Source organism: Python bivittatus, unplaced genomic scaffold, assembly GCF_059951505.1.
Source record: "Python bivittatus isolate LINGU-HERP-01145 unplaced genomic scaffold, Pbiv_v1 ctg000270_np1212, whole genome shotgun sequence".
NCBI lineage: Eukaryota > Metazoa > Chordata > Lepidosauria > Squamata > Pythonidae > Python > Python bivittatus.
In genome coordinates, this window is record NW_028277050.1 from 4091595 (window position 1) to 4116150 (window position 24556).

Genomic DNA, 24556 nt, shown 5'->3' on the forward strand with positions numbered 1-24556 from the left:
GGAGGTGCTGTAGTTGTTGCATAAGAGTTGTTGCAAATAGGTGAGGGGGCTCTGAACCCTTGGCAACTCAGGCTGGGATAGCAGAGCTCCTGGACAGCCCATTGTGTGGAGGTGTAGTGATGCACCTTCCCTTGAGGATAGGGCAGCCTCTGTGTCATTATTTGTACCGCAGCCATCCCCTCCAAAGCACCCTTGATATGAATTGGGAAGTTGTGGCCTGGTTGACTAAATATCTGCAATGTAAGCAGCAAGCTTAAAGCCACCAGTGGTTTGCTGCTGTAGAGGAGAGAGAGAATGACCTTGAGGGACAGAGGAAGGGCTGTTACCAAGGCAAGGGTCAGATAAAAGAGGACTGAGCCTGGGGAAGGAATGTGACGTGAGCAAACGTCTCAGACAAGCCTCTCTCTAGTTCTCATGGAGATAAAGGCAGGGAGTGGGAAGCACATTCAAACCTGCAAGATTCTGTTACTGTAGCTTTGCAGTAAAAATAGTGCTGACCTAGATGATATTGGATTCCTAGTCTGATCTACCTTTGAAGGACTGCGTTTCTATATAGTCTGTCCAGGAGCTTGATAAACCCCTTGCACATGCCCAGGGGGTTCAGCCTTGCAGTATCCTGCATGGATCATTCCCCAAAGTCCATGGTGCTGCTGCCCAGCTTCACAGTTGTTCTGCATATGAGGGGCTTTGGAGCTACCCATAGGAAACCCCATCAGCCCGCACTTTGGGGAAAGTCTCCTCTGAGCCTTCTCCAACAAGCTCCTCTCAACTTACTCTCATACTGCAAAACAGTGCTTCATTCAAAGTTCTACTGTATCAAAGCATTCCTTTAAAGCTTTGCATAGTAATAGAAATATCCTTATCCTTCATGATCTTGTCTGTTTTTCATTGCATCTCTACCTGGGATTAAAACTGTTGTTTACTTCTTCAGCACATTCTCTATTATGATCTATTTTTGAGCTCCAGAAAATAAAACGATCTTCCTCCTTCACTTCTTATCATAAGCTACAAGTTGACTATGCATGGAGGTTGACATTGTCTTTAAAATCAAACTGGATTTTTTATTTTCATAGTACGCTCTTTTAACCTCTTTTAACTTTTGATTAATGAACTTGTATCCTCTGAATATATCCGACTGTTATTGTTCTGGCCTCCAATTTTGATTCTAGTTGTGATCTCTTCCATTCCTGCCGTTCTTATACTAAATTCATTGTGTAAGTTTTTCAGAAATGGACACAATCTATATCATTGCCTCATTTTCTTTTCTTTTCTGTTTCTCCAAATTCAGTTTTTATAGCAGCTTCTTGCCTTTATAAAGGTTACTAAAAAGCATAATTAGAATTTATGGCATTCATATTAACCTTACTATGTTTCACATTGTAATAAGACCTACAAAGTGGGCATAGTTAGTAAAGGTAAACCTCCTTACATTATTTCTCTATTATCCATCTTAGGTTAGCTATCCAATTTCATGTTTTTCTGCCCTTTCTGAAATCTTATGTTTGTTTGGCATTTTTGTCTCTGTATGTGACTCTATTCTTCTTAGTAACATTTTAAACAGAAACTGTGTCTAAAGAATTAATCTAATATAATTTGCACACTCTCTTACGTCTCCATTTTTCAGTTTAAGTATATAAACTGATATCTTCCAATTTCTAGACCACAATATCTTTTTTACACTTGACATAGAGTTGTTAGCACTTTAACTGCCTCTTCTCCTGCAACTCTAAATAGTTCTGTGGGTATTTCATCCGTGCCTGATGCTTTCCTATTTGACAGCCAGTCTCTTAGCTGTAATGACTCACTTTTTTAATGGAGCCAGTTTCTGAGTATATATCCTTTTTACAAATGTTTCTGTCATTCTATAAGCCCATTTGAAAAGGGTTCAGTATAATCATCCTTTAACCTCATTTGCCTCTTTCAGATCTCTTCTGTGAGTACTCTTTAGTATTCCTATATTAACTGTACATCCTCCTGTGATTTCTCTGATCTTCTCTCATTTCCCTTTTCTTTTTTATATTCCTCTATTTGTTGACATCCTTGATTAAGTTATCTTTCCTAGCCCTGTCTTGCTTTATAGTTGAAAGTGTGTTCAGTCATCGTATGGCGTTCTTGTCGCCCAAGGCTATCCTGATAGCTTGTTCTGAAAGTCACATAAATCTTTTCCTCTTGGGAATAAGTCTCTTATTCCCATAACTTCTCAGGTTCTCTTTCACATAAGTAAGTGTACTAAATTTATTCCTTACACTGACTTTATATTCTATGTTTTTCAGGTTATACCTTTCTGGAACACCTACTCTCATTAATGTAGCATGATTTATTTATTTAGCATACTATCAGCTTCAATTGAAATATGGTTTTTGGTCATAAAATCAGCACAAGAAACAATAATAGAGTAAAATCATAATAAATACACATAATATAAATGGAAAACTATAGCTTTGCACAACTAGAGAAGCCCTTAGGCTCCAAATACCCAGCAAAAGAGCTTTGTTTTCAAGGTTGCTTTAAATCATGCCAGCCTGAACCTGAACCTCAGGGGAAGGGGGAGGCTGTTCTATAACATGGGGAACATTGCAGAAAAAAATGCCTTTGGGTCCTCACACCTCTCATCTAATGACTGTGGAGGACTCTTAAGTTTCCCTATCTGGGATGAGCTTCAGAAAAGGTAGGATCCAAAAGGCAATTCTGAACATACCTTGGCATCAAGCCAAGTAGGGCTTTAAAGGTTAAAACCACCACTTGGAAGTCTATTTACAATTAAAGTAGCACCTACAGCATCTTACGTTATGTGGCCACAGTAGCTGTCACCTGCCAGCATCTAGGCTGCTACATTTTGTACCAGTCAAAGCTTCCAGGTGGTCTTCGAAGACAACCCCATGCAAAGTTCATTGCAGTAGTCCATACAGATAAGGGCATGAATAACTGTCACCCAGTCCTTCCCCTTTAGACTGGCACACAGCTAAAGAGAGATGCAAGCTGCACAACTGGCAGTAGCCATGAGTCCAGAATTCCAAATGTGTGGGCTTGCTCCTTCAGAGGGAGTTTACCCCATCTGGAGTTATAACTAGAGCCAACAAAAACACAATATGCTCTGCATGTTGGAGAGATCCAAAATAACTAGGAGAGACCTAGTCCCTCATCCAAGCCCCAGCAAAGGGCACCTAGCAAAGCAATCAATGCCATTTCCATCCCAGGCCCAGGCCTAAACATTATTAGAAAAAAATCCTGGTAATCCAGTTCCTCTAAAGCATTCTGTAACTGAAGTCCCATCACCACTTAACAACCTTTCCTAAAACGGGAAACAGGATGATTGAAAACAGGATATTTGTTTAAAACAGATCCAGGGAAGGTCACTAAGAAGGCACCACGCCACAACCTCTTTCAAGGCATCAGCATGAACTGCTCCTCCAATTAGGTGTTGATCACTTTCCTGACTCAACTGATTCCCCTCCTCCCTTGGAAGAGCTAGGAGGGGCAGGGGTCCAAGTCACAAGTGCATTTCTGATGCCAGAGAGTCAGTCCATGGGCTGAAACGAATTCTAGATCACAGTGCAACACATTGCCCCAGTCATCACTTCAGAAGCTGTACATGACGTCAAGTCTCAGATGAATCCGAGCAACTTTACTGGCAAAGCATTGTACAAATGTGTCACAGGGGGCTGGTGGCAGGTCTTCCCAACCATGCTTCCCTCAGAGCTGCTGGATGACAATCCAGCACTCCAGTAAGAAGTACTGATGCTTCACTGCCCTTATCACCACAACATGGCCCAAACATGGACTCTAACCTGTGCTTAGTCAGATTCACTAATTGTCTTCCTCCACTGGGATCTGGGCATTATTGGGTTGAAAGCTGCAGTACCTGACATTCTGCTTCTTCATCTCCCATCGTTCTTGAGTTTGGTGGTTACAGATTAGTCCAAATTTAGCTTCCTGTTTGGGTATCCTTCATATCTATTCATGCTGTGAATAATATATCCAGGCCCTTTCCTGGATCAGGATGCCCTTCAAACAGTCACTCACGCCCTTGTAATCTCCCAGATAGACTACTGCAATGTGCTCTACATGGGGCTACACTTGAAGAGTATCTGGAAGCTACAGCTGGTCCAGAATGCAGCTATGCGGGCTATTTTTGGAGCCCCAAGGAGGGCCCATGTAACACCACTGCTTCGCGAGCTGCATTGGGGACCATTTTGCTTCCGGGTCCAATTCATGGTGTTGGTTATCACCTTTAAAGCCCTACATGGCATGAGACCAGGTTACCTAAGGGACCGCCTCTCCCCTATTCAACCCATCCCACCCGATCACACAGAGAGGGCATGCTTCGGACCCCCTCAATGAAGGAACTTCGATTAGTGGGATCCAGAAGGCGGGCCTTCTCTGCAGTAGCCCCCGCTCTTTGGAACATCCTGCCCCCAGAGGTGCGATTGGCCCCCTCACTCCTGGCCTTCCGTAGGGCCTTGAAGACCTGGTTCTGCCACTTGGCCTGGGGTGGGGAGGGAATACCTCAAGCATGGGGATGGCTAGTCCCATAGAGGCCTCCTGTCTTCAGCCTCGGATTTTTCATCTTCTTGGACTCTCCTTCCCCTTTTTTAGTAATGCTTTTAACTGATTATATATATATATATATATATATATATATATATATATATATATATAAATAATGTTTTTAATGTTTGTTGCGAGTCGCCCAGAGTTCCCCCATTGGGGGGAGATGGGTGGGTGAGAAAATCAATCAATCAGTCAATCAATCAATCAGTCAATCATATATAGTAGTATATAGAGTATCTGAGTTAAAGTGGCTTGTTCAGTCCACTAAAGTTTAGTTATTCTTAAGTCATCCAGTTAGGCATACTTTATTTCTGCTTTGACTATTTCAGATTTTCTTGGTTGATAGTTCTCACATTTCATGTTCCAACTGTGTGTTTTTAAAACCCTTTTAATACTGGTCGCATCAGATACCAGGCTTTCTTGTGATCTTGGTTTGGCTACATTTCTGCCTCCAAATCTACTTGTGAATGTTCTATGCTCTGCTCCAGTAACTAGAGGCTTGTCTTCTGACCTGGGAGTCTCCTCATCTGGCACGCAAACTGATTTAAATGTTGCAGCTATGTCCATATGTTTTCTTGGCAACAATACAGAAGCGATTTGCCACTGCCGCTTTGATTTGATTTTGAAATTGCTTCTCCTGGGTGGATTGACTTCTTTGACTTCTGCAGAGCCACATCTGCTCCCTACCTGCTGTGGCTTACTCTTAGCTTTCCCCTCCCCTTCTAACCTTACTGGCAGAAATGAACCTACTAGGAGTTTAGGCTCCCAGTTTATTTTGGTCTCAGGATCAGTGAAGTTAGTGAGCCCTCCCACTCACTAGAGTTGCCAGGTTTATCACATAGCTATTCCTATCTTTTTGTTAAGAAGTGCTTCAGTGCAATTAGTTCAAATTCACTGTGAGGTAGAAACTAGCTTTTGTCACAATAAGTGGAATTTGAATGCAGCCTAAACTAAAAATGATTGTTGCTGTTGTTATTCCTAGTGGCAGCACTTTCTGAAAAGGGACAAACATAATGAACAAATTGGACTGTTTTCTTCCTATACACACTTCTGACTGACCCCACTGGGGTTCAACCTTTTTTTGCAAACGCATCTTGGAGTAAATTATTGTGTATCACTTTCATGACTAGCAGATACTTGGCAAGCAAAATTTCTTCTGTCATGTCATTGTTACTGAAGTTTTTTATGGTGAGCAGGAAGATACGGCTCTTCCACTACACTGTATGTGTGTGGTTGTGGGTATATACACATGCAGACATCTGTGTAGGTGTACCGGAGCAGTAGTGGAGAATGCACTTTTAGAAAGTAGTGGAACCTTTTGTTTTGTCTTTTCTGAACTGCAATATATTGCAAGAGGTGCTGAAGAGTTGCAGGACAATCTGCATGAATGTGATGGAAGGATTTTTTTTTTTGGACCTCAGGAATTAATGAAGGAGAAGAAAATAATTTGATTTGCATTTTAATACGATCCAATCTAATTTGCACTTTACAAACTAATATGCAAACCAAAATTAAATTATCGTTCATTTTTGCACTCTACTTTTATCAGTGCAATTCTCCAGTCAAAAAATGCACACTAACTATAGTGAAAGACCTGATTAACATATAGAACTAAAATATTTAGTAGGGATGAGGAAAGAACCAGGAAACACATTAAAATATTTTTTTTTCCAGTTTGTTCCAATTTTACCAATTGGGCAAATACTTATCTAACACCCTTGGCCAGTGCTTATCATCCAAGAACTCCAGGCCAGCTGCTGAGTCTAGTGTCATAACTCGTAGCTTTTTAACACTCTTCCAGTCTTTCACAGCTGACAAGGGGAGACCAGAATCATCTTGGATTGCTGTTTTGGGCCAAGAATTACTTGTGGCTTCATCTGCCTGTATGTTCACTGTGGTTACAAACAGAGAAAATGAGCAACCTTTGAATATGAGTTCAAAAGTGTGTTGATTTAATATAGGAATGTATAAAGACATTCTTCCGCCCTTATGTTCTGATTCCTCAAGAGATAAAAGGCGAAAGCCATATCTGCATAAGAAAAGTGGGGAAAAGGAGCAAGAAAAGTCTTTTCTTCAGCTGTCGACACTTCTCGAAAAAGAATCCCTCTCTCTGTTCTTCAGTTTGTTTCAGACTCACATAGATACAAATGGGGGCCCATCGCTTAGACATTACATACAAAGCCTTTTAATGTCTGCAACAATCCAAAAACTGTTAAAATCCTTCAAGTGATATTGCATTTATGCTTTTCGCCTTTTCTAAATCAATTTCTGTTTTTAGTTATTGAAAACAGTGGACCATTGAGAAAACAATTACTTAATGTAGCTACAAATTATTACTTTTTATAGTGCTTAATTGTAGGGCAATTGGTGTAAAATTATGCAATGGATTAATCCATTAACAAAAAACTAAAGTTTTTGTAATATAATATTGTATTTGATCTACTGTTTTTTCTGATGAGAATATAGGAAAAAATGTGGGATATGTATATACTGTTGCTTACTAGTGTAATGCTATTGGGGGTTGCAGGCTATGACATCTTTTCGGGAATGTATTCGTATTTGGAAACAATTCCTGGAGTTCGTATAATTAGGCATTTTCAGTCACTCGAATCCTAAAACCTCTCACATTAAAATTAATGCAAATTTTATAATGATGTTAGCGGTTTCTTGGAAATGATGCTGCATGCCTTTTAACACTGTAATGCATTTTATTTTTTTAATTTATTTAAAGACCTTAGATCTTAGATATATCATGTTCACAAATTGTAACTGTAAATGAACCAGAGGCTAATACTTCAATGCAAGAGCAAAGATGTCTGCCCAGTACAGTACCATTAATCTATTTTCTTTTTCTCTTTCTTGCTTTTCTTCTTTCTCTTCAATAGAAGTGGAACAAAAAGGTAATTAAATAGCTTTCACCTGTTTTATACATATACTCATTCTAAGCAATTAGGGGGTAAAATGTTAAACAGTTGAATGTTAGTTGAAGCTCTTTCATCATTAACTTACACCACTTTAATCTCTTTTATTAAAGATTTGGTTGGGGAGGGAGCGGATGCTGTTTAATACTAACATGTCATCTTTTTGCAAGAAATGTTTAATAGTACCATTCTTCTTTCCTACAGATTGTTTTAACAATTATAATGTATTCCTTCTGCTTCCTCACAATTTATGGGAATGGAAGCATCTAAAATAATGTACAAGAATATTCACATCCTTGTAGTACTGAAAATTGTTTCTGTATAATATTTGATATTAAAAATTAAAAAGTACAATCTCATGCATGCCTACTCATAAGTAACCCCTTTGGGTTCAGTGGTATATCTTTTTGAGTGTGTAAAGGATACAGCTTCAAAGTACGTATTGAATGGTGAAGGGTTTGAATAATCCTTGTCTAAAGATTCAAAAGCTAAATTTTCTGTATATGACCAAGGATCAAGACCACAGTGCATAGTTTATTCTCTCTAGCTTACTCTCTGTATTCACTTAACCCAGGGCTCTCACTTTTGAGAGAGTTTGAATTCATAAGTACCTAGGGCTCATGTACTTCTGTATTTGGGTGCACACTATATCTACATGATATAGGATTCTGAAGATCTAGGGTAAGGCTGGTTGGTACCCCTACTACATATTCTGTTATCAAAGATTTGCATTATAAAAACCATGAAAAATATAATAGCACACCATCGCTTATTTAATAATGAATTTATTTACTTACTTATTTACTTATTTACTCATTTATTTATTTTTGTTTGAAACTGACCCCTGCAGTTCTCTGGGCAGGTGAATCGTATTATGTAAAACAAAATAATATAAAAACAAGCATAGGAAACAGCACAGTCATCCAGGCCAAATCACTCGCAGCAATAAAAGGAAGTAACGATAAATGCATCTATAAACTCGCGTTAATGAAGCTAGCCATAAAAAAGTTCTAAAACCACTAAAATGGTTTTTAAAATGCTGGAGAAGTACTGGCACTAAAGAAATGCAGTGTAAATGCCACGCAGAGGCATTTTAGAAACAGGACATCGTTCCTTGTGTGACCTCCCTTCTTTGGTGAGAGCAGGTTGAGATATGTCTAAATTTGATGAAGGCTCAAGTGATTCTTCAGGAAACCTCTTCTGATGCTGTTTTGTCTAGACCAGGGTTCCTCAACCTTGGCGACTTGAAGATGTGTGGATTTCAACTCCCAGAATTCCCCAGCTGGCTGGGGAATTCTGGGAGTTGAAGTCCACACATCTTCAAGTCGTCAAGGTTGAGGAACCCTGGTCTAGACTGAATCTTAGCTTATTAGCTCTTATCCAATCCCTTATTCTGCTTCAGAATATCAGTTGCCTTATTTGTATTAGGAAAGGAGGACTGGATGTCACCAGCAGCACATTGATATTTACAAGCTCAGGAAATAAAGTCCCGAGGAACCCGTATCATAATTTCCATGAAACAAACAATAATCCCCTCAGTACCACCTTTGGAATTAACTATCCAAATAGGAGGGAAACCATCACGATAACTTCCTCTACATCCCAATTTGTTCAGAAGGGTACCATGGTGGATGGGATTAAAAACTATTGAGAGAAAATGGTTTCATTTAAAAGTGTCTGGTGGGGGCAAACCTGCTATAGTTGTGTTAATTTCAGGTTGCAACAACAACAACAATAATAATAATTTATTAAACGTGTATGCTGCCTGACTCCCAATGACTCTTGATTTCTTAAAGAGCAGCATGATCATGGCTTCTTTTAAAGAGGCTGGGGCAGCCCATGGTTCTTATGGCAGTTCCAGTGTCGTCCAGTCAGCCGGGCAATCACAAGTGGACTGGGAACTGTACACAAGCTTTTTCCTTATGGTAGAGGCGGTCCTGGACAAGGCTCCTCTGGGGAACATTACACACACACACACACGGGAAAAAAAGGATTTGCTTCCTCTCCAGCTTCTCACTCTTCACTTCTAGTGCATTTTTTCAACTCTTGAAGAGCTACGCAAGCAGACACTCAACAACTAGCTAAAAGAGTATTCCTTAATTTTCATCTGAGTGTAAATTTGTTTCAAGAAGACACAAAAATGCCCTTGTGTGGGCATTTGCAGCTATCATTTTAAATATACTTTTTTTTTTTATACCTCATCCCATTTTCAATGTAAAGACAAAGGGACTTGTTTCCCCTACTGTTAGTTTGTCCAATTGAAAGGTCTGGTATTTACTATGCTTGGCAATGCCTATGTTTAAAATTACAGAGAAAAGGATGAGGAAAGTATGTCTATTTATAAACATAACTTGAAAGGTACTAAGATAAACATAACTTGAAAGGTACTAATATAAAAATAAATTCTCTTACAAATCAGTTCAAACCCTCCAATGTTAAATGTATCCATGGTGAAATCTTTTAATGACAGTCCAAAGTGTTCAATATTTGATTTTGAGAGGGAGCCTTTAGGGCACTTCCACACCACCAGTGTTTCTGTCACCCCTCATCCACACAAAAAGGAAATAAATTGCTAGTGAACTTCCCATTCATGTTTTTCAGTATATGAACTGTGCAGTCTGATGTTTTGCAAAAAATAAAAAAGAGAGGGGTTGCCCTGATGGGAAGGTTGGAGTGAGAATGTTGATATAGATATAGATTTATATATCTATAAAAGTTGCTCTGCAGTGAGATGGGTGGTAACAAATCTGAAATATAAATAAATAAATAAATAAATAAATAAAAGATAGATAGATAGATAGATAGATAGATAGATAGATAGATAGATAGATAGATAGATAGATATAGGTATAGATATATAATGTTCCAAAGGTTCCCCAGCTGAAGGTGAAATTATAGCATATAGCATATTGGCATCTTTGGATCTAGATGTGTTTCCCAATAGCTATGAAGACAGTTCATGTTGCTATGGCAACTTGATTGTGAGCGAGTTGTTATGTTCTACACCATGCATACAGGAAGAATAAGCTTCAGTATTCGGAGGAGTGGGGAGGAGTAATGGCAATGGCCAGGAAGAGGGAGGAGGAGGAGGAGGAGGAGGAGGAGGCCAGGCCACAGCAATTTAGAGCAAAACTCCAAATGTGCTGCAAATTCAAATAAATGGGAGGAGAATCAGAAATGAAAGTTCTGAGAGTAAGAACTTAGCTCCAGAAAGAAAGTGATATCCAAAGCTAATCATGAAGCTGTAGAGAGTATTGGGTGGAGGGGCCCTTATGGTCCCAATACAAAGGAATACTGGTGTAGAAAGAAAGGGGATAAATCTTTCTTTGAAAGTATATTTTATACTTTTATATATACTTTTTATATTTTTTAAAGTATATAAGATTTCTTTTCAGGGACAAAGGACCTTTGCTGAGAACACTCAGGTCTGGGGTCCTTAGCAATTCAGTCTGGCCCCAAGGGTTTGATCTAAGGTCCTTTATGTCAAGGTTCCTCAACCTCAGCAACTTTAAGATGGGTGGACTTCAACTCCCAGAATTCCCCAGCCAGCCATGCTGGCTGGGGAATTCTGGGAGTTGAAGTCCACCCATCTTAGAGTTGCTGAGGTTGAGGAACCCTGCTTTATGTGATTAAAAGACGTCTTCTTGGTCCTTGAGCCAACAAGAAGATAGCAGAAGTAAAAAAAGATTAGGAAAGTCTGGTTTAAACACCACCACCACCACCGCCCTACACACAACTAAATCTTATATTATTTGCTTAGAAGTAAAGCCTGAGTAAGTAGGCTTAGGATGAAAATTGTTCTTGGACGTAACCAAGCATTTGGGGGGGACAGTTTCCAGATGGAAGGAAACAAAAATTCACCACAGCAGCAACAAAAGGAGAGTCAGGGCTGCCATTTCCCTTAATTTTTGTTACTCGCAAGACACCTTAGAGTTTATGAAGCATTTCCCACCCCCACCCCCACCCCCACCCCCACCCCCTTGCAGTGGTCTCTGCAAGGCAAGTATATCCTTTTCTCCTCACCGAGCTGTAATTTCAGAGATGTGCAATTCTGATTGGCTTGAGGCCCATACTCCGTGAGCAGGGGCGAGGCCTGCTCTCAGGAACTTTAGAAGGTAAAATGGATGCCTTGTGCGTCAGTGGGAAAGGCTGTAAAAGCACCAGGGAGGTAAGTGTCTCTTGCCAGATTGAAACTGGGGCTGATTTAGAACTGGAATGTAGTTATAGACATACAGATTTAAGTTTCTTTCCTGCTTCTTCCTCTGCCTTATCTTTCAGCCATCTGACTTCAGCCTTTGCTGAGGTCAGATCTCTCACAAAAGTCTACTCAGAGCCCCAGTTTCAGTTTTAAAATATACTTGCTTTGGAAATGCTGGTCTTGATGCCAAGTTTGGCTTTAGTGAGAGGTTGGCCTCCATAGGTAAGGCTCCTCATAGCAGCTGGCTCTGCTGCACAGCTTACGTGGAAACGCTTACTCTCTCTGCTCATGCTTCGCCTCAGTCCTTCCAATCCAGGATGATGCTGTATTTATTCTCTGAATGTCTTGTAGAAATAACAATTGAGAGCCCTCCAGGCACAGGCGCCAGTGGGAAATTTTTAAAGCTGGATTAATGCTGTGAGAAAATTCACCTACTACTTCAGGGGCAAACATCATTCAGTATAAGGATTGTCCTCAAGACTAAAACAGGAGAGGAAAGGATTCGCAGGCCATACCTGCTATTGTCCCATCAATTGTTACACACATCCCAGCTTATGCTGTTTGCATTTTTATAAACCAACATCTTAAATGCAAACACAAATTTCATGTCATACCTTGTTTGGCTTAACTTTAGACAGGATTGGGGATTCTATGCATCACATCTGTTTTGACTATTTCCATTTTTTCTGGGATAATGGGTACAGAAGCCTGAAACTTAATGTAATAACTGTATACAAAAATAAATAAATAAATAAATAAATAGACCTCATCTAAACCAAAAATACAATCAAATTATAATGTAATAGATTACATTCTGAAAAACTGAGTACAATATTTTATCGTATATCAAAGTCAGCATTTAAAAATGTTTCTTGAAGAAAAAGGGAGTGATATGTAAAACCCCACTTTGGTGTTGGAGGGAAATAACATTAATTACAAGATCTGTGGAATAGAACATCTCAGCAGGTCAGTCTTGGGAGTTATGATTTGCTTAAGTAATGCTTTTATTTTTATGTATTTCGGAGGACATTTTAACTCTTTAACTTAGCCTTCCTGTATTGCATTTTGCTTTTTCCTTCTTATTGCTATTGGCTTCTTCCTTTCTCAGGACACATTCTTTAATTGTTCATTATTTTCTATGGATGCATTCTGTACATATTTATATGGCAATTTCCCAGCCCTTTTTAATATTTAAACTGCAAACTATAAGAGAACGTTTCTGTGAAATAGAGTTTAAATGTCTTTTTAAGTTGCTTTTTTTGTTCTGTAATAGTATACGTTGTATATATATGTCAAAGTTAAACTTTATAATCCCTATAAATTTCCCCTTTTTAACGTAAAACGACATTCACATATTTTCAGAGTTTAGAGACTGATATTTTCAGTTCTTCTCTTGGAACTTGAGTTATAAATGTCTAAGTGCCAAAAAAGTCCTCCATCACATTTAATAATCAACTTTACTTTTAACCTTTTCCTTCCCTTCAGTTTTTCTTTGCCCTGGACTACTAAAAGGAGTATATCAGAGTGAACATTTATTTGAATCTGATCACCAGTCAGGAGCCTGGTGTAAGGATCCACTGCAGGCTTCTGACAAGATTTACTACATGCCATGGACACCATACAGAACTGACACTCTAACAGAATATTCTTCCAAAGATGATTTCATTGCTGGAAGACCAACTACAACTTACAAGCTCCCACACAGAGTGGATGGCACGGGGTTTGTGGTGTACGATGGGGCTTTATTCTTCAACAAAGAAAGAACAAGGAACATTGTCAAATTTGATCTACGGACAAGAATAAAAAGTGGGGAAGCTATCATTGCTAATGCCAACTATCACGATACATCCCCTTATAGATGGGGAGGCAAATCTGATATAGACCTGGCTGTTGATGAGAATGGTCTTTGGGTGATCTATGCAACAGAACAAAATAATGGTAAAATAGTCATTAGTCAGCTAAACCCTTATACCTTGAGGATTGAAGGGACATGGGATACCTCCTATGACAAAAGGTCAGCTTCTAATGCATTCATGATCTGTGGCATTTTATATGTAGTGAAATCTGTGTATGAAGACGATGATAATGAAGCAACAGGAAATAAAATTGACTATATTTACAACACTGAACAAAGCAAAGAAAGTGTAGTGGATGTTCCATTTCCAAATTCATATCAGTATATTGCAGCAGTGGATTATAATCCAAGGGATAACCTTCTTTATGTATGGAACAACTACCATGTGGTTAAATATACATTGGATTTTGGACCAATGGACAGCAGAACAGGTAAGGTTCTTTGATAAGTTTTATTTTCTGTGATCTCTTGCTTTGCAACCAACTTAGTCCATGGCTAGGGCCAAACTATGTTTTCTTCCATTAAAAGCAGCAGCATGGGAGTTTGACTAGAAAATAGAACAAAACCTTTTATCTCTGAATGTTTTTTCATCTTAAATTATCTTACCCTCCTTGACATGCTACTCCAGTGGAGATGGGAAAGACAGTGATGGGATTCATGTATCCCATTATGTAAACCATATAATGGGTTAATCATGTATTCGGTTAGCATGTTGTGGGTCCAAGTCACTGTGATTTGCAGCTCATGATTTATGATTTGATGTTATGTGTAAATTTACAAATTGTGCATTGTTCAACAAGCTATGTTTCAACAAAGTGTAGCTTAGCTCCATGTTTGAATGTAGTCATTGTCTTTATAGTTAGAAAATATATTAAACCTCAGGCAGCAAGCCAAAGAGAGTTTAGATTTAGGGTTAATTCTGCATAGTTGCAGTCGGTTGGAAAAAGCTGCTTTAGGATGTGAGGAAGCATGTACAAAGCACCTTCTTTTGAATCATTAAAACAGCCATGTCTTTTTAAAGGTTTGTGCTGCTTCAGAAGCGGCTCTTGTTTGTCTCTACAAAGCAAAGGGCACATGCATTCAGAGGCAATCAGAATGAGCTTCCAAAGCACTCATGCGAACCTGGAAAAAATGTACTTCCTTTACCAAATTGAAACAAGGTACTTTGAACATCCTGCTGTGCATCCCCAAACACCTATTTCTAAGCACCTCTTGCAAAGATTGAGAATGTGGAGTGCCACTAATTCTCTTTGCAATAATTATAGTATTTAGACTGGTTAATGTCTTACATGTCTGTAGGTGATGCAATTCTAGCAGTGCCTCCTCCATCAGGATGCTAGGGTTGGGTAGCCAGATTCCTCTTGGAAGTCTGGAAGGGTGAGATCTACCACCTGCTTGCTCTATCCACGTCTATCATGGTGGATTAAATTATCTCTTCCAGCAGTTTTATGTAGCTGTTGTACTGCCTAGAGCAGTGTTTCTCAACCTTAGCAACTTTAAGATATGTGGATTTCAACTCCCAGAATTCTCCAGCCAGCATGGGAGTTGAAGTCCACATATCTTAAAGTTGCTAAGGTTGAGAAACACTGGCCTAGAGAAAAGATGGAATCCTGTTTGGACAGCAGAGATCATTGACTAAGGTGCTGAACAATAATTCCCTAACATCAGCTTCTGGACATAATCCCACAGGAAACATCAGAATTACTATAAAACACTGTCAACAATGCCCAGTCCCACCAGGTGCTTGAGAAGGATACCATATTCAGTGGTAGTGAAAGCTGTGAAAGACCTGAAGTGCTTTTCACACACAAAAAGTATCCCAATTAACAGATTCAAAAACTACTAAAAAATGAACTGGGAAGAGGCTGCTATTTGGGGACAATGGTTTCAAAACATAAAATATAGGATCCAGAGATCCTATATTCATTGAAGACACAGTGACTTCAGTGGCACCATCTTCAAGAAGTTGATCAATGTGGAGTTCAGTAGTTATGTCACTGATGTTATTTCAAGCATGTAGAACTTGAATGAACTTGTGAGACAGAACAAGCAAAATTTAAAAAGAAAGCAACAGGATGGGGTAGAACATAACAATAGATTGAGAAAATGTCTTGGCATAAAGATACAGGAAATGTTTGAAGCTTTATTAATTGGGCTGTTTCAGAAGAGATTTTCTTCACCCCAAATAGAGAAGACATTTCTGACTCATGGTTAAGCTATGTGGGTAATATATTAGGGTACCTAGTAGAAGATCATCATAGATGCAATTTGTAGCTTTTCTGTTAAAAGCAGTGCTTCAGAATATACTTCCCAATTAATGAAGGACAACTTTTATTTATTTATTTACTTATTAGATTTATACCATCTTTATTTTGTGCAGTGTATAATGCTCCCTCCCCCTCTTCTTCCTCTTTCCCATACAACAACAACCCTGTAAGGTGGGTTGGGCTAGGAGAGCACGATTGGCCCAAGTTATCCAGCCCATTTCCATGCCTACCAGAAGACTTAAACTCATGGTCTCCCAGATATTCCAAACTTTTCTAATTGATCAAAATGATGTTTATTTTATTACCTTAATTAGGAAATGCTTCATCAGTTTAATAATAATATTTTCTAAACCACCGTTCAATGTACTGTTGCAGTGTTCAATCCATTGAACGTTTGTATACTGTTGTTTTCTAGAGACTGAAGTAGACAGAAATGAGATGATGATTCCCATTTTGTGGTCAAAGGAATGAAACAAAGGAATGAAGGGATTCAAACAAAGGGTTAGCAGACCATTAGTTTTCAGCAGCGAAAGAGACAAAATGGGAATTAAGTAGAAACATAGAGGAAGGAAACAGACTCATGGTTTGGCAAAGAAAGAAAGGTACTACAGGCAGCTATCAAGAGATGTTTTCTATTTGTTTTGTTCCTATAGCATTGATTTTTTCAAGAGCAACAATTTACCTATCTCCGGAGTGACATAGAAGAAAACTAAAAATACACAGCTGTGACTCATTTACTGGTAGAATATTGTGTCTGTTCTGTGCAAACTGCTTTTCGGTACAAACTGTACCTGCTTATACTGTAGCCTTAAAACATAAAGTGGCCCTTTTTGCTACCCCATTGAAAATGTTGTTGATGTAGATGCAGAATACTGTACTACAGGGACTAATTCTTTATGGGGACAGTTGTTTAAAAAAGGTCATGAAGGTCACCTTGTAAGGGCTCTGTGTGTATCTTTTGAGTGGCTATGGGTGAGTCAAAATCTTAAAACATATGTGGCAGGCTGTGGGGTTTTTTTCCCCCCAGAAGAATAAAATTCCCTGCAAAACAAACTAGACAGAGCCTAGAATAGAGTTGGAAATGCATTTGTGGACTGGTTGGTTAAAAACTAGAATGGCTAAATGTGGTTTCTGGAGGAACTTGTAATATATAGTGCCCCTGAATTCACAGGGAAAATGTGGTTACAGAGAAATAATAAGTTTTCTAATCACAATCAGCCCACATGGTCCACATGTCAATGGAGAGTTCAAATACCAAGGGGAATTCCAACCCAGGAATATCCATTCTTAGCATTATTAAGTAATAGAGTGACTCCTATCTATACCACTAGATATAAACCTGCATAGGTAATCGGAATCAACAGTTACAAAACCCAGTCCCAACCTCAGAAAGTATAAGTTATACTTGAAATCTGGGAATGAAAAGGGAGTTGTTCAAAACCTGGCAAAGGAGAAAGAGATGGACATCTCAGCTTTCTCTCTTAAGCAAAGTCTCAGTCCCTCAGTTAGGCAATATATGTGAAAGAAATTCAACAGAGACCCAATTTAGTGTACCCGTTACAATACTGGAACTGCAGTTTTCTTAATTTCCAAGATTGTGTATTCTGATTCCTTTTTCTTGGCATTAGACATGAACAGTGAATCTTGGTTCCTTGATCATGTGCCACTGTTAGCTGCTTGAGAGAGAAACACACTTGTACCCTCTGACCAGATTTCAAAGTAGACTCTGTACTGAAAGCAAAAATAAAAGCAGCCCATAGTTTCCACTTTTATAATCAACAGACAGGCTATGTTTTGCCAGAATTGCATTCAGGATCCCAAATGACAAATTAAATGATCAGAAGGGTTGGGCAGAACTATTATGTATATAAGAACAGTGACAGACATTTTGATCTTTTATTTATTTATTTCTGCAATTTATCTCTGCACAATTCCAAAAAGACTCTTAAAATTATACAAAAATAAAATAGAAGAATTAAAAGAAAAAAAAAGAGACCCCAAACCACAGTAACACTTGACACACCAATGAAACATTGCTTAGCAGCAATGATCACTTAGTACAGCAAGGTAACCTCCCATACTTCATTCTTCCAAGGCTTTCTGGAACAGCCAGGTCCTGGAGGCTTTCCTGAATGCCAGCAGGGTTGGTGCTGATCTGACCTTGGGTGGAGCACTGCTCCAAAGGAGAGGAACAGCGACAGAAAAAACACTCCTTTGTGGCCCTGATTATGGGAATGTCTCAAGGACAGGGTTTAAAGAGTCCCTTACCAACTAGATCATACTGGATTGGCAGAAGCTGTTGAGAGAAGATGGTCCCACAGATATCCAGGGCCTGAATCATAGTTGTAAAGACTGACAGAGGAACAATTAGAAGTTACAGAAGATACTCATAGCTGATTCCAGAGAAGCAGCTCTCGTCCCCTCGGAACAAGATTAAGAGAGAGAAGTTTATCAACAGACCCAAAGTCCTAGACTGTGTGAGTACCACCAAAGGATGACAACGTACAATTCCTGTGACCTACTTATTTTCCTTATCTCCAAGCATGGAGCCTCTGACTTCTGAAGGCAGAGTGATCCAGAAACTTGTACGTTATAGAAACTGATTCGTCTAGGTAGAAATTATTGGAGCAGAATAATCCCGAGATGCTATTAAGGTAACAAGTCTACTTATCACCTCAGACATAGGAAATTGAAATTTTTAATCTTGTTTATTATATCTCTCTGGATTACATTATCATTTACAACTCAAAGGAAGGGAAATATAGTAAAATATGATCCTAAGAGGAGTCAATACCTTATATAGTAAAGAAAAATCACCCAGAGTCACTTCCTCGCGAGATAGGCGGTGTCTAAATTTGAAATATACTGTAAATAAATAAATAAAAAGCAAAAGCAGGCATTAACTGAGGAATATTTTTTTTTCTGCAAGGAAGAGCAAATAAAGGACTGTAAGTTGTTCCTCTACTTTCATTCTTTTGAATACATTAAGATGCTGCCTAACTGAAAGCCTCAGGCTGGTTATTAAAAAAACTCTGTAAATGCACCCCACTACAAATCATTGCTACATTTTCTAATATAATAATATATATAGTATCAATAAAAATTGAAGAATACTTTCTGGATTTCTTTAAAAGTAAAATATTCAGTGCTTTAAACAAATGGGATGGAGTAGTTTTGTTATTTAATAGAATTTTTACTTTCTATATAAATAATAATTCCTTCAACCTGGTAAAATTAACAGGAACCTGAGATATTGATTTCTTTTCACTGGGTTTTGGGGATTTTGTGTGTGTTTTTCCCCCACAAGGCAACCTAAAATCTGGTGTGGCATAAAATAAATAATGCCATTAGGGACATATTTTGAGGAATGCAGGAGTTCAAATCATGTTTTTCATCCTGATTTATTTTTAATTTATTAATGTAACCAATTAAATCTGTACATCAAACCTTCAGCCCAACCGCATTTTATCTTAAACAAAAATCAATAAACTGATATCATAAAATGAACAAAGAAAATAAAGAAAATTAGGAGGAAGAGAGGAGGAGATATATTTTATCAGACAAGGTTTACACTGTGAATCTTAAATGTTAGAAGATGGTCAAGGAATTTTGCTCCAAATACATTCAACAATTTAAAAAGAAAAAACTCAACAGCAGCACAGAGTAGGAAAACAGACTATTTATTTACTTATACATACAAATGATGTGTATATTGCCTCCTCCTGAGACTCTAAGCAGCTCACAATAAGGCAAAAACATATGTATCACTAAAAACATTAAATATTAAATTGCATGCACATATTTACAGCTTCAACAAACTGATTATTCCTTGATTAGGGAGGAAGACAGAAGGGCAGAAGCAAGAAAAATACAGTATATCTGCCAATAGGTATGTCCAAAACCTATTACTAATTCGATCCAGGATTCCCAGAATGTTTCATTCCCAGAGCAATAGATTTTGCACATATATCCCTACCAACATTTCATCTTTTGTTGTTCCTGCTTCTTTCTTTATTCCCAGGTGTGCATTCCATCACCTAGCCCTAAAAAGATAACCTTGGTACTGTATATATTTCACCAAACAAGATACCAAATGTATTCATTTATCAAACATGTAAAGAACATAAGATAGAAAAAAAACAACAAATAAAATATAGAGCATTAGGTCCCAAAAGCCTTCCAGAAAAGCTCTGTCTTCAGCTTTTTCCAGAAGGCAGACAATGTTGGAGACAAGATGAATCTCCAGTGGAAAGACATTCCAGAGGGCCAGCTCCATCATCAAAAAACAGCACTTCTGGGCTTCAGCCCCTTCACCTCTTGGAGCTACGGGGACACTAGCTGCTTCTCCCAGCAAAAACAAAGTGGTCAGACTGATTCTAGTAGGGAGATGCAGTCCTGCAAATAATTAGGTACCCAGCTATACAGCGCTTTATGGGTTTAGTACCAGCGTTTAAGTTGCACTTGGAAGCTACTGGGAAGCCCATGCAGAGCCTGCAAAACTAGTGCAATATGTGGGTAATGGTCCACACCTGTGAGCACCTGGGTCACTGTATTTTGTACTGTATGGCACCTTTTATTTCCCAAGTTTCAATAAAGCCAAATAAAAAGACTTGAGATGAGGCTTTTTAATTAACAGAGGTTTTATTGGCCAAGGAAACCTTCTGGATGGCTCAAGCCAACACCGTGGCAGGAGTGTTGCCCAGAACCACACTTTGCAAAGTGAGCAACAAAGATTTTATAGGCATATTCAGATGTATTCAGATAGTACATCCCCTCATATCCATACAAGGGGATTTTAGGATGACCCTAAAGAGGTGAATCTAAGTTCAACTTCTTTCTTTCTGGTTACCAAGGAAATAGCACATGTTAACACATCCTTATCTCTTGTAGAATTGGGAGGCCCTCTTTCTTTGTTCCTCTTTGGAATTTCAAGGTTTCTTCCTGGCCCCAAGCTGATTTACAGCTTGCTTGGTTCAAAGACAGTTAGGCAACTAGCTAATTGCTTATTCGAAGACGTCAGCAATCCACAAAGAGATAAGGTGGGGGGGGGGGAGAAACTCTGTGCTCTCTTTACAAAGCACAAAGCAAGTGGTAAACCTTATAAGATAGAGTGCACTGTTACATGTATGTGAAACATATACATTATGTGAAAAATATATATACAGAATATAAAATCATATATTAAAATAATGCCCTTCAGTACCAACTAAAGTTTCCAGGTGTTCTTTAAAGGCAACCCCACATAGAGCATGTTGCAGTAATCTAAATGGGTCGTTACAGGATGTGAGTCACTGTAGTCAGGGCCTCTCACCCAAAGACTGCAACTGGTACACTAATTGAAGCTGGGCAAAGGGCCCTCTGGCCACAGTTTCTACATATTGATCCAGCAGGAGCCGTGAAGCCAGGAGGTTCCCCTAGCCCTGGACCTGCTCCTTCAGGGGCGGTGTAATCCTGTCCAGAGACAAAACAGGGTGTAGACAAAGCGGGGTGTTGTAGCTCTGTCTTCCTAGAGTTTTTCTTTTCTTCCATCCACACCCACACACCCCTGAGCCACCAACACAGGACTTTGACAGCATCTCTGGCCTGAACTAGGGTTGCAATACATAGTTGGATATCATGAACATATTGATGATACTGGACCCAAACCATCAGATACCTCTCCTAGTGGCATCAGGAGGGCACTGACCCCTGGGGTACTCCACAAAGGAGCAAGCATGGTACCGATCTCTCTCCTCCAATTACTACTAATTGGAACAGACCGCTAAGGAAGGAGCAGAACCACTGCCAGACAGTGCCTCCAGTCACTAATCTCTGCAGCCAGTCCAGAAGGATACCATGGTATTAAAAGCTGCAGAAAAGTCCAAAAGCACCAGGACAGGCATAGTACCCCTGTCCAGGTCTCAGCATACTGTAGGTCATCAATCACAGTTACCAATGTCATGTAAAGTGTGGAAAGTGTGCTTTACTCCGAGACACACATGCATTAGATGAAAACTTCCATATAGAAAATTAAGCAATAAACTCACCACATAAATAATACAATAGTTGGTTCTTCACTGCCACCATCCTTTTTTCTGTCGAAGACAGATTCATCTATAGAAGCACTATTTAATAGTTAAATAAACATATAAAAATGCAGAGCTAGAACTATATTGCTTTTTACAAATTGTCTTTTCAATATAAGCATAGTAGTACGCACAATAAAATAAGTATGAATATATGGACATCTTAATTAATTACTCAAAAAGCAGTAGAACTACATTTAAAAATATAAAGTCATTAGGAGTACTTATCTCCTTTTCAGTGAGCCATAATTCCAAAAAAAAAAGTCCACTATTTTCTGTTTCCTGCAGCACACTTTGGGAGCTGCTCACTGTTATACAAATTCTCATACATCAAAAGTTTTGTTATGCTCTCAGTATCTGGGGAATTATTCTACTGCCAAATAAGGTCTGTCAAAAAAAAAAAATCCTTCTTGGGTTGGCATATAATTGGGAGGAGAATAAATAATGTGATTTTTTTTTTCAGTTTCTTCCTTACAATAGATAGATTCATAATGAACCAAGAGAATGTGGACAAATATCCCATAGAGGACTGTTGGAGGCCTGAGATACATTTTAATGCAAGAAAAGTAAGAATAAATTTGGAAAACAGGGTGATTTATCATGCTTGATTTTAAATTTATGATACCATTTGAAAAAATGAAGCTGTTGATGATTTCCAAGTCAGCCCCAAATCATAGTCATAAATCTGGCTCCTTAGGTTGACTTTATTATAAATAAATAAATTCAGGGCAGAAGCAATGTAATTTAGATTTGCTCTTGATGGACAAATTTGAACTCAGCCTCCTGATCTCAACTATTTTTGACAGTATAAAATAGTTAAGCGATGTCTTGGCATTTGAAACAGCGTCTCTCAATGTTGTAATACTGATTTATTAATCCTTGCTATTATACACGGTAAGACGATTTCTATTTGTAGGAATACTGCTGGAAGCCCAGGAAGAAAACCCCCAAATTCTTTGATAAACTTACTTTGTGAGAATCTCTGGAGTCTTATTATTATCTATTCTTTACATAGATTTTCCATCCTTGTGAGAAAGGGAATAAGCATTTGTTGTGTAACAGATGAGTTAGACTGAGTGTTTATACAAGCCCCATACAATAGTCTTGAATGGGTATGTATGTGTAATCTTGTCCTGTTAGATCTCTCAGTGGCATTTGATACAATCAACCATGGAATTCTTTTTAGATCATCTACAAGTACTTCAGGGGCACTATATTGTAGCATTGCTGCTCCTTCCTGAGTGAGCGGTTCCAGTCAGTGTAGGTAGGAAAGAAGAGGTTGAGACCTTGAGCTCTTCTGTGTGGGATGCTCCAGGCAGTGCTGGATTTAGGCATAAGCTAAACAAGTTACAGTTTAGGCAGCATTTCTCAACCTTGGATGCTGGCTGGGGAATTCTTGGAGTTGAAGTCCACACATCTTCAAGCTACCAAGGTTGAGAAACACTGGCTTAGGGCCTCACAAAAATTCAGATTTTTTTTTTTTTTTTGGCTTTTAGAATTTTATGTGGCATTTTATGTATATTGTAATCTATAAGAGAGATTATAATCTATGAAAGAGATCAAGCCAGCCAGATGATAAATATGTAGTCAATAAATGCATTCATTTGAAAATAATTTGTATTTTTCACTTTAAATACCTTGCTATTATATAATTAAAAGGCATGTGGGTAAGTATGTTTTCAATTTTTTGGTAGTGATCCAAGATCCTGTTTTGATACGCACCTTGGTGAGACCTTCTGGTGTAACTTTTTAACAAGGGGCCTCCAAGCTTTGTATAGCTTAGGGCCCCACGAAGTCTAAATCCAGCACTGGCTCCAGGGCTCAGCCCTCAAGCTCCATTCTCTTAAAATAGCTCCATGAACCCCTTGGGAGAGATACTTTCTCAATTTAGGAAGAGAAACCTTTAGTATGCTGATGATAGCCTTTGTTCATTTCCACTTTGGGCTGCACAGGAAGTATGGTGTCTTGATCTTGTGCTGAAAAAGTGAGGGGTTGGATGCATGGCACAGGTTCAGAATGAATCCCAACAAGAAGTAGCCTGGAGCTACTATTTCTATATTTAGCTGTGGATGAGAATACAGTCCCTTTGCAAGAGCAGGTGACAATGTGGGGGTCTTCCTGGACTCACAGCTCCTGCTAAAGCAGTAAGTAGAGACTGTGAAATCCCTTTGCCAATTAATAAATAAAATGTATGTTGACTGTTCTTGCATCATTTTTTTAAAAACTCACTAAAAAAACTATTGTGGTTTTAAAGTGGTTGATTCCTAATTCTTGGTTTTTGCAGAATTCACCCATCTTTGTGAACCTACTGGGTTCAGGGAAAGTGAAACAATGACGTTATTGTCAATATATATCAGAATAAATACTTTCTAGGCCAGAATAAATGGAAGGGAAAAAATTGAAGAGATGGAAACTCAAATACTAGATTTTTTATCTGAAAAGAAAAAGGGGACAAAAGGTAGCCCTTTTTTTAGCTCTTAATATCTTCCCTGCTAAAACTTGAAGGATTTTATTTTATCCATATAGCACTGGTGTAACTTTGGAACCAGCAATTATAGTGTCGTAATTGCAGATGCTTTGGCTGGCAACTATTGACTATCTATTAACTAAAAGGCAAACAAAGTCTAGAAAAGAGGCAGAGATGTTTCCAAGAATCATTTATTTGTTTATTTGGTAACTAATGGTTCTTGCCACCTATA

General features: G+C 38.6%; 1 protein-coding gene across 1 annotated transcript in view; it reads left to right on the forward strand.

The window, feature by feature from the left end:
• The window catches only part of ADGRL3 (adhesion G protein-coupled receptor L3), a 436049-nt gene that overhangs the window by 176706 nt on the left and 234787 nt on the right, over positions 1–24556 (forward strand). The window contains exons 8-9 of the mRNA XM_088138611.1: positions 7437–7451; positions 13156–13956. Coding sequence (XP_087994737.1) covers positions 7437–7451; positions 13156–13956 — 816 coding nt within the window. The remainder of the gene's footprint in view (positions 1–7436; positions 7452–13155; positions 13957–24556) is intronic.